The sequence below is a fragment of the Nematolebias whitei genome, chromosome 17, assembly GCF_014905685.2.
Source record: "Nematolebias whitei isolate Nwh7 chromosome 17, NemWhi1, whole genome shotgun sequence".
Lineage (NCBI taxonomy): Eukaryota > Metazoa > Chordata > Actinopteri > Cyprinodontiformes > Rivulidae > Nematolebias > Nematolebias whitei.
In genome coordinates this window covers 24,536,661-24,553,463 of record NC_056514.1, presented here as the reverse complement: position 1 = coordinate 24,553,463, position 16,803 = coordinate 24,536,661, and the positions used below count along the sequence as shown (strand labels likewise).

Genomic DNA, 16,803 nt, shown 5'->3' with positions numbered 1-16,803 from the left:
TATATATATATATATATCCTACAGTAATACACCAAATACCTGAATATGTCCAGGGGGAAAAATTCCTTGTTAATGTTTTCTCAACGTGTTTACCACGAAACTATTCGTACAAGACTTGAGATAATACAAGACGTCAAATGGCAGAAAAACATTAAACTAAAACGGATAATTGTGCTGACTTCTTGAAGTCAAGTGTAACGAGACACAAAATCTCTTATTAAAAGAATATCCAGTAAAACTAATCAGTTACTAAACTTTGTAAGTTTTATATTACTGTGTTGTTTCTGTTATGAATTATTTATTAGCAGACAAATATTTTCTTGTTAAAAAAAACTTACTGTTCTCGTAACGTTGCTTCTTCCTGACGCGGCAGCTTAGAAAATTTTCGCTTTCACTTTAAAATGTGAAGGACGCAGCGTCACCGCGATGTCTCAATCTGACCAGCAGAGGGCGGTAATGTGCAAATAATGACTTAATCTGACCAGCAGAGGGCGGTAATGTGCCTTTACATCAGTCTGAACCATATTTAATGAAATTTGCAGGAAGCAAACATTGGACGTACACCTAGAGCTGATTAACGTTTGAAATTAATCTTAAAAAAATGTAAAAATGGCAATAACGCTGTCAGTTTACAGATTTGACCTAAAAGTTAATTAAATTCAATTTATTTATATAGCAGCTAGTCAGTTAAAAACATAAAAAATAACTTTCTTCTGAGGAGACTCAGGTCCTTTAACGTCTGCAGGACCATGCTGCAGATGTTTTACCACTCAGTGGTGCGTCTTCTTCTACGCTGTGGTGTGCTGGGGCAGCAGGAAGAAGAAAGCTGATGCCAACAGACTCAATAAACTCATCAAGAGAGCTGGCTCAGTTCTGGGAGTGGAGCTGCTGTCTCTGACAGAGGTGTCTGAGCAGAGGATGCTGAGGAAACTGCTCCAGATCCTGAACAACACGTCACACCCTCTGCATGCCGCACTGGACTCTTACCGCAGCACCTTCAAATGTACAATGAGAGCACCGAGGTCCTCCATAGAACGCCACAGGAAGTCCTTCCTCCCTGGCTATCAAACTTTCCAACCCCTCCGACTATCTGCACATAGGACAATAAAATTAATCCTGTCCTACAATGAACACTTTAATGTTTTCACATTAAAACATTTCACACATGTCTGCACGTGGCCTGTTAGAACTTAATTGCTGGCATTTTCATAGTATGTGTTATTTTTTATATCTTGTGTGATTCATTGTGTATGTTCCTTTGTACTGAAACTCTGGCACAACAATTTCCTGCGGGATCCATAAAGTTCTATATTTATCATAAGTTATCTCAAGGCACTGAACAAAAACATTCACATACATTATAATTTATAATGTATTAGTAAAGTTATCCATCTAAGGAAGGACGTTAGTGTGGCAGTAGCTGAGGCTGATTCCCAAGACTCATTCTGAACGCTAACAGATTGCACAAAAAAACTTTGTTTGATTTAATAAACACAAACTTTTTTTTTAATTACACAAAAAAAAACTATTTAGCTTTTTAGAGGGGTGTGGACTGGACCCACAGCAGATTCTTCATCCATCTTCCATGTGAAGTTGTCTTGATCATCTGTATCTGTCCTCAGTGTCTCATCAGAGCCGAGACAAGTTGACGTCCCCCCTCAGGCCTCTCTTGTGCTTTGACAAATGGGCTCCTTGCTGATGGAGTGGTCAGTGAGTACATGACCTATATTTAGAGACCTCCAACAGACAGCCGGCATGATAAATGTGCTGCGTATCCATGCCAGGCTCTTTTATTCTCCGTTTGTTCTCCTCAGAGTTAAATCAAGAACTTGCACTTTTAATTTTTATACTCCTTGCAGTTATTCTCAAACATTTTCTGTGTCGTTACGCTGAGAGCTCTGCATCGATTATATCTTTCATAGGCCAAAAAGCTCTTCTGCTTTATAATAATCTGAGATAAGATGTGTTTTCTGTAAACAAGGCCAAGAATAAAGTGATTTTAGGGGTTTTGATGGTGACACCGTGAAGCCAAGCTGTGGTCTCAGCAGGGAGAGCAGATTATAACATTTAATCACTGAGCCCGATCGCTGAGCTTTGCAGGCTTTTCGCCTCCAGGTTTGATTTACCCGCCCTCTTCCAGAGGAAAAATCTCATTCAGTAGACAGATTGCAGAGCGGGTCCCTCTGACTGGCCTCTATAAATCATTCTTTAATCAGAGGCCTGTGAGATTGGGGCGCAGACACCCGCAGGAGCTCCACCATGACATCTCAACTCCTCCCTGTGTGTCTCTGCAGCCGTGGCCTCCTCTGGTTTCCACCGTGGGCTTGTCTGTGGTGGTGTCAGTCACCGGGAAACTTAAAGGGATGAGCACACACAGACACTACAACATTTCCTCAACTAAAAACAGACGCCAAAACAAAAAAGGGTCAAACTACCAGTGAGCTCAGGTGACCCCAGTGGCTTCATGACTGGTAACATCTTATGTAATACTCATGTAAAATGTCCAAACAGTGACAGAGTTTGGATTATTAATTTACAAATGTTTATAAATCCTTGGTGTACTGACACCAAGGCCAGAATGCATCTAAAATGCATTTCCTTTTTAATTAAAAAAGGAGAGTCAATGCCAAGGTTTTAAGAAAATATCTCACACATGTACTGAGTTACGTGTTGGGGATGACTCTAAGCTACTACCACTCCAAATTTTAGCTCAGTCTCTTTGAAATTGCCTAACTTCAAGTATTTTATGTGCTTTAAATTTTATGGCAGCCATCATGAGTGGTGCTGACTCCAAACGTTAATCCGTTGTTGTTGTTTCCATTCATTCAACATTTAGTGTCATTAAGTTGTGAAAACTCATTTACAACAGATCCCTGTTTTAAACAAAGAACAGTTGAGGCAGACAGCAATATGTCCAATATGTTTTAAACGCACATTCAATTGGGACAAATTACATAAAAGAAACGTCCAAGTTATTTTTGTTCTGTGCCACAGACGTATAGGATTTTTAAAAATCAGACATTTGACTGGATTTTGTGCAAAATCATTTCTGCACCAAAAGGTAAAAGGCGTAAAGTTTATGTCAGAGACTGTGTGTGTGTGTATTATTATTTGTTAGCAAAATATCTAATCATAAATTGCATTTCAATGAAACTCATAGAGAATAATCAACTACACCGTGAATTTTGCAGTCAGCCGATCGACATCATCCAGCACCAAAAAGGCTGTAACTCAGCCACTGTCACAGATATTGATGTAATTTTAGGTTGTGGTAGTCGCTGAGAGTCATCCTCATCACATCCTTTGAGTGCAAACCAATTTTGCCAGATCTGATCCTGCAATATGGCACGAGATCGCCCAAAAACATTTCCAAGGTAGATGATGTTAGTTTAAAGATGTGGCATGAAATGTGGCGGGTGACAGGCAATCCTTCAGGGAAGAGAGAGTGGTGACGGCTGCACAGAAAACTGCTGGAGTCAGCCTCCCCATCACAGACATCTGCACCTCCAGATGCAGGAAGAGGGCCACCTGCATCATGAAGGACCCCACTCACCCAGCACACACACCTTTTGCCCCTCAGGCAGAAGGTTGAGGAGCATTAAATGTAGAACCACTAGGCTGAGGAACAGCTTCTACCCTGAAGCTGTTAGACTCCATCCAACCATCTATTATCTTTTACCCGCTTCTTCCATTTTGGGTCATAGTGGTCACCAGTGCCCATGTCCATCAATCACTGTGGAAAAGTCACTGTAATGCCACTTGGTTGTTGATATGTACTGCTGAATATCCATGATGCTGATCTCATGCTGCTGATTTATTTCATGTGTTCATTCGGTCTCATCTGCTCACATAGACTCATGTTTGTGCTGCTGTTGTTTGGCGCACTGTTTTGTACTATTAGTGTTTAGCATATTCTTAGTTTAGCATAGTTCTTTGTTCAAGTCTCAAATCTTAATACTGTTTTTTTTTTTACAATTAGTATTTTTGTTGGATGTAACTGGGACCCTGCGTACATAGTTTCGTTCCACCTCATGTACCACATGTGATGTGAATGACAATAAAGACACCTTGAATCCTTAGAGTTAATTATCTCCAAATATCAAATTGTGAAATGAATCCTTCAGCATGTCTCCAAATCTCCCTCTCGGGTCACATCAGGAGAGACGATGCTTTAAATACAGAGGAGCCATCTCTGGCTCATACATGATGCATGTTCCTGGATGTGTTTCATGTGTGTAAATAATGTGAGGCAAACCTTTTTTCCTTGTTGAAGAAATAAAACAAGCAAACAAACAAACAAAAACGCGCCCAGTGTTGCGTTCAAGCCGCACAGAAACGCGCTCAAACTGCATTATGGGTGAGTTTGAAGCAGATGTGCGGGGCACTTTAATGCAGCTGTAAAGATGTTCTGACGTCACGGTGTGGAAGCGTTTTCCCGCCGCTCAGCTGCTTTGGAGCTCCAGTCCGCTCGTGGTGCGGGGAGAGCGCCGCGCGCCTGCATGCGCTCCTGCTGTGTGCGTAATGACCGCGGAGAGCTCCGGGAGCCGCTTCAGAACGGAGATCTGTGGATGTTTGTGGATTACCATGAAGTGATGGAAGGGTTGACCCACAAAGGTTTGGAGTCATATCAACCAGAACTCAATCCATTAAAGAAGACTGAAGCGTAAAATGAGTTAAAATCATGCGCTTTCCATGGAGAGATGGCATGCGTGCTCCTCTTCAGTCGACTTCTCCCCTTCTCTCACCGGCTCAGAGGAGCAACCTTCTGCCTCCTGTCTCTTTTTCTCTCCTACTTGTGCTACTGTGCACTGTTCCCTGACAGCAGCATGCCAAAGTCAGCTGATCCGACATCCGGCTGTCAGCGCGTGGATGGAGCCAAGCGGCGCGCGCACAGACCCCTGTCCTGCCTCTCACCTCCGTCTCGGTTGGACCCAGACCAGAGACGTCCTCCCGCTCCCCACAAGGTCAGGAACGACACCCCGAGTCCTCCGATGAGCCACATGAAGTTTGGCAATAAAAAGTTGCCCAACGCCATCATAGTTGGGGTGAAAAAGGGAGGAACGAGAGCGGTTCTGGAGTTCATACGGATCCATCCGGACGTCCGAGCGGCGGGGACAGAAACCCACTTCTTTGACAGGAACTACAAGAGAGGCTTGGAGTGGTACAGGTAAAACCTCAGCGGCTCTTACTGCTTTTGTTCATGCTTACTAAATTCAATATTTTGCCTTTTTCTTGTTATTTAATATAATGGGCATTTTGACATTTGACCATGAGAGGCTGCGCAGGGGCACAGACAAGGGAACGTTCAGGAGAGTGTCCTAATTTTATATTGCTGTTAGTTAAATATCACGTGAACCAGTAAACATTCAAAAGGTAATCACCAAATGACTTCTGGGTCAGTGTGATTCAAGAAAGCCACAACAATTGTTTCAAAGGCTGCAGCTCAGTCAGTCTTGAGATTTGATGGAGACTGATGCCCAACACATGTTCTGAGAGCAGAGGTTGCAATATTTATTTAGGAACTTGGGCAAGAAAGTCCATGTTCAGCTATGAATATAAATTTAGGATAAACACCAATAAGTTGCGTATAGGCACTGCTCTTATAGAAACTGGAGGCAGATCTTTAACCCATATAATGTTGTGCCTTTCAAATATAATAAACTCCTGAAATGTGTTCGGTTTATGTGCCGCCTTTCTGAGGGCACTTATGTGTTGTTTTTTCTTGTGTTTGGTGGAACCCATGATTTGGAGAACTCATGATTTAAAGCAGAATATATATATATATATATATATATATTTAATAAAGAAAAGTAAAAGCTACATTATGACAGAGGAAGACAGAACCATAACCCAAGAAACACCTGGTGAAGGACAAAAGGTGGTGGAGGCAGGAGCTGATTACAAGAAGGAGAAACTGAGGAGAGCATGCAGGACAGAAGACACAAGAATTACACAATGACACACAGACGCCCTGAGTGGAGGACAGACGTGTCCTCAGTCCATCACAGGGTCAAGACAGAAAGACACACACACACACCAGCCATTCAGTGACTCAGTAAATTGAAAAAAAAAATGCATTTATATCAAAGTACAGGGAAATAGATGTTAAAAATTACATTCAGAAGATTGACAACATTTAAAGAACTACAATCAAATTTAGACATTGGAATAAAATACTAATATAAATAAAATACTGTTTTAAATAATTCAGCAAGAACTAATAAAATAATGAAACAAACAAGTTCAGTTTTGCATATTTATACATGTATTTATAGGATTACACATGCATATTTACCGTTTTATATATATTCTCAAGGACTTTAGAAAAGAAGGCGTTAAAAAGATCAGAACTAGTTTTAAATCATTTCCGGTCCCTCCTAAAGCCAAAGAAATTCAATTTAAAATCTTAAATAGAATTTATCCTACTAAGGAATTTCTAAGGACAACATTTTAAATGGTCACTGGGAATTGTGTGTTTTTTTTTTTTTTGTGAGACAGCGAGTGAGAACCTGCAACATCTTTTCTGTGACTGCGTGATAGTTCAGAAATGTTGGCTTGATTTTAAAATGTGGATCCAACCCAAAGGGATTCAACTACTTACTCTCACTGCAAAATGAATCCAATTGGGGTTCATTAATAAGATTGGAAGTAATGAATATGCTATCAATAATCAGATTATATTAGTGAATCATTACATTCATAAATGCTGTATTTTTTGTTTTTTCAAATGTAAACTTAATATGAACCACTGGAAGAATGAGCTACTGTGAATGCAAAAGATTTCAAATATGTAAATGAAAAAAAATGCTGGCAAATTCCTTCGTTTCTTAATTTCAATTTATTCGTACAATGCCATTTTTTAACTTATTTTTCTCTCTTGTTTGTTCTTATTTCCACTATGTTATGAATCACCTTGTGTAACTTTCTATTGGAAGAACTGGTACTTTTTGTTTTGTGTTGTAAATTGTTAAATAAAGTAAAAAAAAAAAAAAAAAAGTTCAGTTTTACAGGAAAGTTGCAGACGGTGATGTTGTCAGAGCTGATTTCTGTTCAGCTCCAGGTTGAAGGTGCCTCTCGTTGTTCTGGTCCACACTGTAAACCTGCCCCTGATGACCTGAGGGCTTTGGATGGTTCACACCGGACAAGTAACCGTGACATGTGTTTATGCCCAAGGCCGTTTAGTGTCAGAATTTTAAAATCAGTTTACCACAGGGAGTTAAATGATTTAAAGACTCCTGTGATACGTTCCATTTTCCTGGTTGTAGTCGGGACTCTCAGCAGCATTTTGGATGATCTGCAGCTGCCTGGTTGATATTTTATTGACACCTTTCAAAATATATTGTAACTTGCAGAAAATAAAATCATGCACAAGTTTTAATATCTTCTCTTTAGACAGGAATCCCTTTATATTTGTGATGTTTTTGAAACAAAAGGGTGATTTAGTAATGCGTTTGTGACTGTTGCATCTTTAGCTTCTCCGAGGTTTCTGGCGTGCTCTTTAGTTTTTAGCTTCACTGTGTCTAGTTGAATGCTGATGTCTTGCACTTTTTGGACCAAAAACAATGGTTTGTCGTATGTCTGACTCATCCAATCACTGATTTTATGGACAAACTTACTCAGTGACTGAAAGGGACTAAGATCACGCAGTGACTCAAATGTAGAGTTAGGTGTCATCAGCATAAGTTTGTTAACCTATAATGTGATGGGGGCGTGGTGGCACAGAGGTTAGAGAAGGTGAGCCTGTGATTGGAAGGTTGACCTGTCTCCACCCTGGTTTGCCAAACTCTGGGCCCTTGAGCAAGGCCCTCAACCCCTACCGTCCTCTCCCCTGGGTGCTCTACATGGCAGCTCTGCTCCACTTAGCTTGGTGGTTTGTGGTTGCGTCAGAAAGAGCATCCAGCATAAAAACAGTTGCCAAGTCTTCTTGGCTCAGAGTGGCGGCCCCTGAAGAAGGGAGCAGCCGAAATAAGAAAAATAAATAAATACAATTTTTGAGCTATAGGAAGATCATGAAGACCTCGACTAAAATGAAGACCCTCTCACTGAAAGCACCTATACTGATCTGAACAAAGAGACTCCAGTAATAGTAATGAATAAATGGAAAGGCAACAGCCATGCACATTTTCTATGAGCATTGCTTGGCGTTCATTAACATATCTTTCTTTAGGCCTATAAAGAATATTAATTCATAAACATTTGTCTCCAATAATGGTTTATGATTATTCTTGATCAATTTCCTAGACGTTTGTGCAAAAACTTGAATTTGTGGCGGGAAAAGGTGTTGCTGTAGATTAACAGCAACCCCAGTGAATGAATGACTGAAACCAGAGCACAGCGTCTATTAATACTTAACTGAAGCACCAGGTTAGAGATATTTAACATAAAAAAACATTTATAAAAGTATTTGGCCACATCTATTAAAATAAAACTGCAAGGGCATTTCTGTAACAAGGTTACACTATATGGCTTTATTATGTCCAGAGGATGGTTCAGTGCTGGCGGGACAGTCTTTGAACACAACATGTACAACATATACTTGACAAGTTTTTTTTTTCTGATCTGCCATTCAACAGTTCATTTTGAATGTTATTTTTTTCCAAAGAAAATTACATCAAATATTTCCTTGGGACAAAGTGGAATGATATTTGTCCTTAGGATGGAGACAGATGCAGCTAACAGGGTTTAAATCGTTGCACAGTTTCTCCTCTCTGGCTGATTCTGAGCAGATCAATAAGCAGAAGTTATGGGTCTGTTTGCCATTTACATCTTAAGTTGATCTATTCATTTTTAAAAAGTGGTGAAAAGATAGATTGAGGCTGCTAACAGCTTGTTCTGTCATTTCAAAGTTGTAAGTAAATTTATGGGCAGTTGGTTTGATCACACAGACATAAATAATAACTTTTAATCTGGAAAAATAAGTTTCTATTTCCCAGCATGAGCAGCTAGCTGGCCTAAAGCAGGGGTTCTCAAACTTTTTGGGTTCAGGGACCCCTTTACAGGGGAGAAAATGTTTCAGGGGCCCCCTCATAACCCTCATGTTTATTAAATAATTTTCTTCGATTTGTCTCTTTAATGCAATGGAAATATTTGTGTAGCATAAATACTTAAGACCTATAGTGTTAATACACTTTTTATACTTTTAAACATCTGGTATTTTTCATTCAAGACACACTTAATTAATAAAATGTTTAATTTCAACTTCCAAAAATTACAGTTTTGGGAACATCTACAGCATCAAAAACACTTTAAACCTTTACCTACTCACATAATGAACATAATAAATGTAGTGACACTTCTACAAATTATTACAGAAAACTCTTTACATCAAACTGAACAGAGTCATAAGCAGTATACAGTAACTGGGCTTAATTTGTAAACCAGTTGCGGCTGGAACACAAATAGTGGGCGGGCTGGTTGTGCGGGGGTCTGGGGGTCCTCCCCCAGAAAATTTTGAATAAAGTACAGTAGATGAGATTTCCTGCATTTTGGTGTATTTTCATGGGTTGTTAAACATCTACATGCTTGTAAAAAAAAAAAAAACTTTTTTATTTTTTTTGGGTGGCCCCCTAGAGCCGGCTCGCGAACCCCCCAGGGTCCGGGGACCCCAGTTTGAGAACCACTGATCTAAAGCTAAATGTAGATAGCCTACTACAGCTTGTTGGGCGAGTAGTTACTGATCAAGATGTAACATTTTCACTGTGCTGATAAACCCTCAAATACCTGCTGAGTCAACGCTTTTACACTTTATTATTTAATGATATTAGTTGCCACAGAAGATGTGTTAATATCTCGCGGCATGTGCTCAGTTGTGTATCATTTCTCCACTACCAGCCTTTCCATCACACCGCTGGCTTATCATCATCAGCCAGATCAGGAGCTGGCCTCAGCCAGGACTGACTTCTCAGTCGTAGTCTCAGCTTTGTCACTTTTACTGCAACATATATTGCTGTCTCTTTTCCCCGCAGAGCCTCTGTGTGCGTATTTAATCTGACGATGTGGGTAAAAACTCAGGGCGTGTGATGTCTCATGGCTCACTGACTCAGCAACTTTTGAAATGAGCTTTATTATAATTACCTTTAAAGACTGCTGTTTACACCATCTGAACAGTATTGGGACTCATTTAATGTCTTTTGAAGCAACTTATCAGATTTTCTTTTTATATTATGTAGAGGTACTTTGAAGTTTTGAAGGCTAACTTCATCGTTCTGACCTACTGTAGCTGATGTTAATGAATAAATGTGAAAAAAATTCAAAAATCGCCCACCACCCGAAAGCAAAAGGCCTATATTTTTGCTCATGTCTGTGCATGTGTTAATCTGTCTTTTAGCAAAATATCCCAGACACCATTTGATGGATGTTAATGTAATTCTCAAAAAGTATTTATTGGATGGAAACCTATCATTGATTAACTTTTGGAGTCAACCCTTTTCAAGAAGGCTGCACGAACTTAATGAATTTAGAAAACACAAAATTGGCTATAACTTTATCAAACTAAAAGATGTTGAGATAAAATTTGGTGTGATAGTAGCTGAGAGTCCGCCCCAACATATACTCTGAGCACTAATATTTTCTGCAGGATTTCACAGTATAGCACGAGGTTGTGCATAACAACGTGTACAAGTTTCAACCTAAAGCCCTATAGCTCCGTTCATTTGCCTCATGATCTTAGTTTACAACTCTGGCATGAAATGTGGTGGGCGCGTTGCATTCCTTCAAGAAGTGCTAGCCTTTTATTTTTTGCTTCATTTGACTCATTAACCCTTTATTTATAAAGCAGACCCAATTACAGATCTAAAGAAAGAACATATTTATTTTGTTAATGGGAAAAATATGCAATGGATGCAAGATGTCAAACACACAACCAAACTATCTACTTCCAAATACATATTATTTTAATGACTGGCTGTCATGTAGCCTGCAGGGTTTATGTGTATACAATAATTATAGGCTGAAAGTATCTGTGCTAATTGGCGCTCCTCCGGACATTTGACAGCTGAAGGCCTTTTATCTCGGTGATGCTTCTTAGAGACGCAAACCCCAGCCCATTACTGGAGTTTGACTGTCAGCTGTCAAAGCTGTTGAAAGGTCAAACCGGGATCGCGTTTCAAACTGAATCTGCTGAGTCATCGATAAAGTCCGAGTTACTGTCGGGATCGGTCTAAAACTGAGTGTGCAGTGAGCACATTTTGTTTTATGCAATATCTAAACAAGAGAAGAAAGATTCCCGCGGTGATGCTGCCAAGCATCAGATGGTGCTTTGGCTGGCTGAGTCTCAGCAGAGGCTGCAGGTTGGCCCGAATAAAAGCAAGCTTCACGACGCTAACAGAAATATACTTTTAGCCATTTAGGGATAACTAATGTAATGTTTTTAGGCTTTTTTCCTACTGTTTGACTTAAATTCATAGTCATCACTTTGAATTTAGCATGTCTACATAATTTTTAGACATGATGTTCCCATCTGTCTTGGTTTTGCAAGATAAACTACACTTGCACATTTCTATAATAGTTTCTCATCAGTAATGTCTTGGGACTTTGATTTGCCTTAAACTCATATGTCATCAGTTTATGTGTTTTTTTAAGGCTTATGTTTAAATTAAAAAAATAAACGCCTAGTATTTTTTTAAATCAAGGTCTTTTTATTAAATTTTTGGTGCTTTTTAAACATACAGAGCAGAAAACAAAAGAAAAGTCAGAGTCAGAGATTCTTTATTGTCGTTCGCACCACATGTGGTACATGTGGCGCAAACAAAATTATGTACACAGGGTCCCAGTTACATCCAACAATAAAAATGTAAAAGAAAAACAATGATAACATCTAAGATATGAACTAAGAAAAACATAAACTAAAAATACACTAAGCACTAATAGCATAAAAACATTACGTCGAACAGCAGCACGAACATGAGCATGAGTCTGTGTGAGCAGATGAGCACGCATGAACACACCAACATGAAACAGATCAGCAACAACATGTTCCTCAGTCTAGTGGTTCTACACTTAATGCTCCTCAACCTCCTTCCTGAGGGGAGTGAGGCAAAAAAATGTGTGTGCTGGGTGAGTATGGTCCTTCATGATGCAGGTAGCTCTTTTCCTGAATCTGGAGGTGTAGATGTCTGTGATGGTGGGGAGGCTGACTCCGACAGACTTCTGTGCAGCCGTCACCACTCTCTGCAAAGCTTTTCTTTCTGCAACTGTGTAACCTCCATGCCACACGTTGATGCTGGAGCACAGGATGCTCTCCACTGCACACCTGTAGAAGGAGGTGAGGACTCAGCTTCCCAGACCAGCCCGTCTCAGCCGCCTGAGGAAGTAGAGTCTCTGATGAGCTTTCTTGATCAGGCTGGTGGTGTTGTTGCCCCAGCTGAGGTTGTCATTTATGTGTACACCCAAGTACTTGTAGCTGGAGACCACTTCCACTGCAGATCCTCTTATGTTCACGGGAGTGTAGGTTTTTTTGTTCCTTCTGAAGTCCACAATCATCTCCTTTGTCTTCTTCACATTGATGTGAAGGTTATTCTCTTTGCACCAGCTCTCCAGGTGTTCCACCTCCTGCCTGTAGCTGGACTCATCATTGTTTGTGATGCATCCCACCACCGCTGTATCATCTGCAAACTTTACAATGTGACAGCCTGGAAGGGTAGCTGCACAATCATGCGTGAGCAGAGTGAACAGGAGGGGGCTCAACACACATCCCTGAGGAGAGCCAATGCTGAGGGTTATGGTGGAGGAGGAGAAGTTGTGGATCCTCACTGACTGTGGTCTGTTTGTTAAGAAGTCTAGGACCCAGTTGCAAATGGAGGGGCTTAGTCTGTGGGGTGGCTGTGGCTGAGTGGTTACAGTAGTCGTCCTCCAATGCGAGAGTTGGGGGTTCGAATCCACCAGCAGTCACATGTTGAAGTGTCCCTGGGCAGGACACTGAACCCCTCATAGCATCTGATGTGTGTCCCATCAGTGTATGAATGTGATCTAAAGCTCTGATTAGTCTCTTTAGAATGATTTGTTCAATTAGCTTTGTAGAGATCTAGTAGAGTGCTGTATGAATGGGTAAATGAGGCACAGATTGTAATGTAAAGTGCTTTGAGTATCTTGAAATAAGATAGAAAGGCGCTGTATAAGTACAGTCCATTTACCATTTACCATTTAGTCCTAGTGTGAATAGTTTGTCTATCAAGGTTTGAGGATCATGGTGTTGAAGGCACATGTGAAGTCCACAAAGAGCATATTAAGAGTCTTTCTGCTCCAAGTGGTTGTGCGCAGTGTGGACCACAGAGGAGATGTCATCCTCTGTTGATCGAAAGAAAGAAAAAGAAAAAAATACTCCTGCCCCTCCCCACCAGATCAACCAAAATACATAAATGTCTTTATACAAGTATCAACATATTTTCAACATGTGACACAAAAGGCTGCCCTGTATCCCAGAATACCTCCACAGAACCCATTAGAGTACATCTATTTTTTCCAAATGGATGTGATACATCACCCCTCTTATCCAATATGCTTAGGGGGTGGTCCTTCCAATTGTGCAAAATTAGCCTCCTGGCCATAAAAGAGCCAAAGACAATCACATCCCCCTGGAACCACCCCGAACAGTGAAATGAGTGGTGATGGGTGAACGGTTTTGCCACATATTCCAGAGAAGGTGTCAAAAATAGATTACCAAAAAGTCTGCAGTTTGGGACAGGTCCAGAATGTATGCAAAAGTGTAGCTGGAGTTTGATTGCAACAATTGCATGCCGGGTCCCGATCAGCCTTGATCTTGGAACGCCTAGTATTTTTTGACGGTATATTGCCTGCCGTCTTTCATGCCTGAGTTTTAGATAGAGATCTTCCTATGCTGAAAAGTTTTAGCCTTTTTGGTCAAACTGTAAAAAATAAAATAAAATACAACCATGCACAAGCACCTGCAATATTCTGAGGTCTTGCACAAACTGTTACTGAGTGTTGGTTTTGGCTTTCAGCTACGACTGCACCAAATATTAGTCTATTATGTAAGAAAAATCAATGAGTTATCACCAATTATTTTGTAAGGTCAATGAGCTGTAACAACCATCATGAACGGTTGACGAGAAAGTGTGGTAAATTATATAATTTGCTAACAGAGTTTACCTCAACTATTGTAAAACAAACCGAGTTATAGTCATTTTCCTGTTTATGCTTATCATCTCTGGTGGCCATCTTGAATTAGTTTCATACTGGTTGATGTGTTACTTTGGTAACATACAGACAAACACACAGGCAACATTATTGCCCGTATGTTGGCAGCTAGATACAACAAGAGACTGCCGGTGTTGTGGTGAAAAGTTCAATTAAAATACCTGGGTGGATGGATGTCAGCCCAACAAGCTGGAGTTTTTCTGTTATCTTGAACCTGCACTGTAATCTGTATCATCTACAGCAGAGTTTCTAAAAATGGGGTTGGCCCCACTATGGGTCGTCAAACTTCAAGAAGGGACCTTGATAAAATCTACAGAAATTAACTTCACTTTCAAATGATTGTCCATTGTGATATTTAGCTTTAAATACCTCAAAACGATAAAAACAGTGTATAAATGGATGTGAAACAATATAATGGATAGCAAGACTCTTTGATTTCAGTGTTTTTTATCACTGGGCAGCAGTCAGGGTCACCAGTCTCCAGATCGAAGGCAAAATTTGAGAAAAAAAAAAAAAACTGATCCAGAGTGTATGAAGATGGACAAGAGGTCAGGAAATAAAACTATTCTAAAAAAATAGACCTCATCATGGCCTTCAACAAGCTTTAAATTATAACAGAAGCAAAAGAATAATAAAGAAATAAGATAAATCCTACATGAATGCGTTAGGACAAGTGTTTATGTTTAATTAAGTTTATTAAACATATCACATTACATGTGGTACATGAGGTGGGACGAAATTGTGCACTCAAGGTCCCAGTTACACCCAAAAATAACTCAAATATAAAGTATTAAAAGAAATAGTATATATTATAGAAGGATCTAAGATATACTCTAAACGAACACTTAACAACAAGGTTTAAGGTATACGCTAAACACTAATAATGTAAAATAATACGGTGTATTAAACATCAGCCCGAACATGAGACATAATGTGACCTGCTGTAACAGTAAAATGTCAGTGTATTTAATCCAGCATTGCAACGTAATTGACAAAAATTAACTGTTGTACAGATAATGCAACAATGTGAAAACGAAGAACTCTCGCAAAATTCAAATCTCTGGTTGAACTTTGGTTCAATATTGAAAACTGACCAAAAAACTTTACTCAAATTGATTGTGTTCACTCAGAAAATGGTTAATTTTTTGACAAAAATGTCATTAAAATACAAGCTGAACTTTTCGAGCCCCTTCTTTCAAATACCATAGTGTCCCCATTTGAAGACCCAAAAGTAACCCAACAAAGTTAGTTTTTTTTTTTTTTAATCCATGTTCTGTTTGTATTCATGGTGATTTATTACTCTTGAACAGTTCTGGGTTGATGCACAGAGAAACTGTCTACGACACGAGTCTCCAGTGACAACACACCACGATGACTTTGCTTCATTTACGTTGAAAAAGTGGGTTCAGGGCTTAACTGGAGCTCAGTCCGGGTGGTTTTATGCAATTCGCTTGTGTAATCTTGGCCTCAATAAATCTTTTTTTTTTTTTTTTTGACAGAGTGAATGCAAGGACGGGATGTCCTTCCTCTTATTATTTCAGCCTTAAAAAAAAGCCCAGATAATCTAATTATGTTGTTTATTGAAAACATTTACTGGAAATATTACCGTGTGTTTTTCTTTTGTTCAGAGGTTTAATGCCAAGGACCCTTGAAAGCCAAATCACAATGGAGAAGACACCAAGCTACTTTGTGACCAAAGAGACTCCACATCGGATCTCTGCTATGTCCCAGGACATGAAGCTTATCGTGGTGGTGCGTGACCCCGTCACCAGAGCAATATCGGACTACACTCAGACTTTGTCCAAAACGCCCGACCTACCGAGCTTCCAGGACCTGGCCTTCGAAAATCAGAGCCTGGGTGTTGTGGACATGTCCTGGAACGCCATCCGGATCGGCCTCTACGCCCTGCACCTCGAGAACTGGCTCCGCTACTTCCCTCTGGCTCAGATCCACTTTGTCAGTGGAGAGCGCCTCATCACGGACCCGGCGGGTGAGCTGGCTCGAGTGCAGGACTTCCTCGGGTTAAAACGCATCGTCACCGACAAACACTTTTATTTCAACCGCACCAAGGGCTTCCCTTGCCTTAAGAAGCCGGAGAGCAGCAGCTCGCCTCGCTGCCTGGGCAAGTCAAAGGGCAGGACTCACGTGCAGATAGACAGAGACGCTATTGAGCAGCTGCGGGACTTCTACAGACCTCATAATGTCAAGTTCTACGAAATGGTGGGGCATGACTTCAAATGGGAGTGAGGTTTAGACATATTTTTACACAACACAGGAAATATATATGCATATAAAGAAATGGTTCACCTGCAGATGGACAACTAACAATTAGTAATCTCCAGTCTGAGCATTTCTCTTATTTAATATAACTCCAATAAACAATATTATTGCACTTGTGATCTTAATTTACCAGCATCATGTTAGTTGCTAGAAATAATTTCACTTTTAGCATCACATTTTTGGGATTGGTGTAGATTATTGCTGACTTTCATTAAAAAGAAAGAGTTTCCAGGGACTGGGATTAATTCCTTCCAAAGTCTGTGCAGTCGACTATAGGAGGAAATAATCAAGGCATGGTTTGAAAGCAAGACCTTGAAAAATGTCAGAGAAGTCTTCAGGGAGAGAAGAAGCATTAAGCTGCAGTACTAT

At 40.1% G+C, this 16,803-nt stretch overlaps 1 protein-coding gene across 1 annotated transcript; it reads left to right on the top strand.

Moving 5' to 3' along the window:
* The first annotated feature begins 4,700 nt into the window (after positions 1-4,700).
* Positions 4,701-16,401, top strand: LOC119423459 (heparan sulfate glucosamine 3-O-sulfotransferase 2-like). Its single transcript, XM_037690854.1, has 2 exons — positions 4,701-5,167; positions 15,783-16,401. Exons 1-2 carry the CDS (start codon positions 4,701-4,703, stop codon positions 16,399-16,401), a joined length of 1,086 nt encoding a protein of 361 aa, XP_037546782.1.
* Positions 16,402-16,803: the final 402 nt, after the last annotated feature.

Coding starts and splice junctions, on each gene's coding strand:
- LOC119423459 (XM_037690854.1), top strand. CDS start 4,701: ATGGCATGCGTGCTCCTCTTCAGTCGACTTCTCCCCTTCTCTCACCGG. Junction 5,168..15,782: donor AGAGGCTTGGAGTGGTACAG/GTAAAACCTCAG, acceptor TCTTTTGTTCAG/AGGTTTAATGCCAAGGACCC.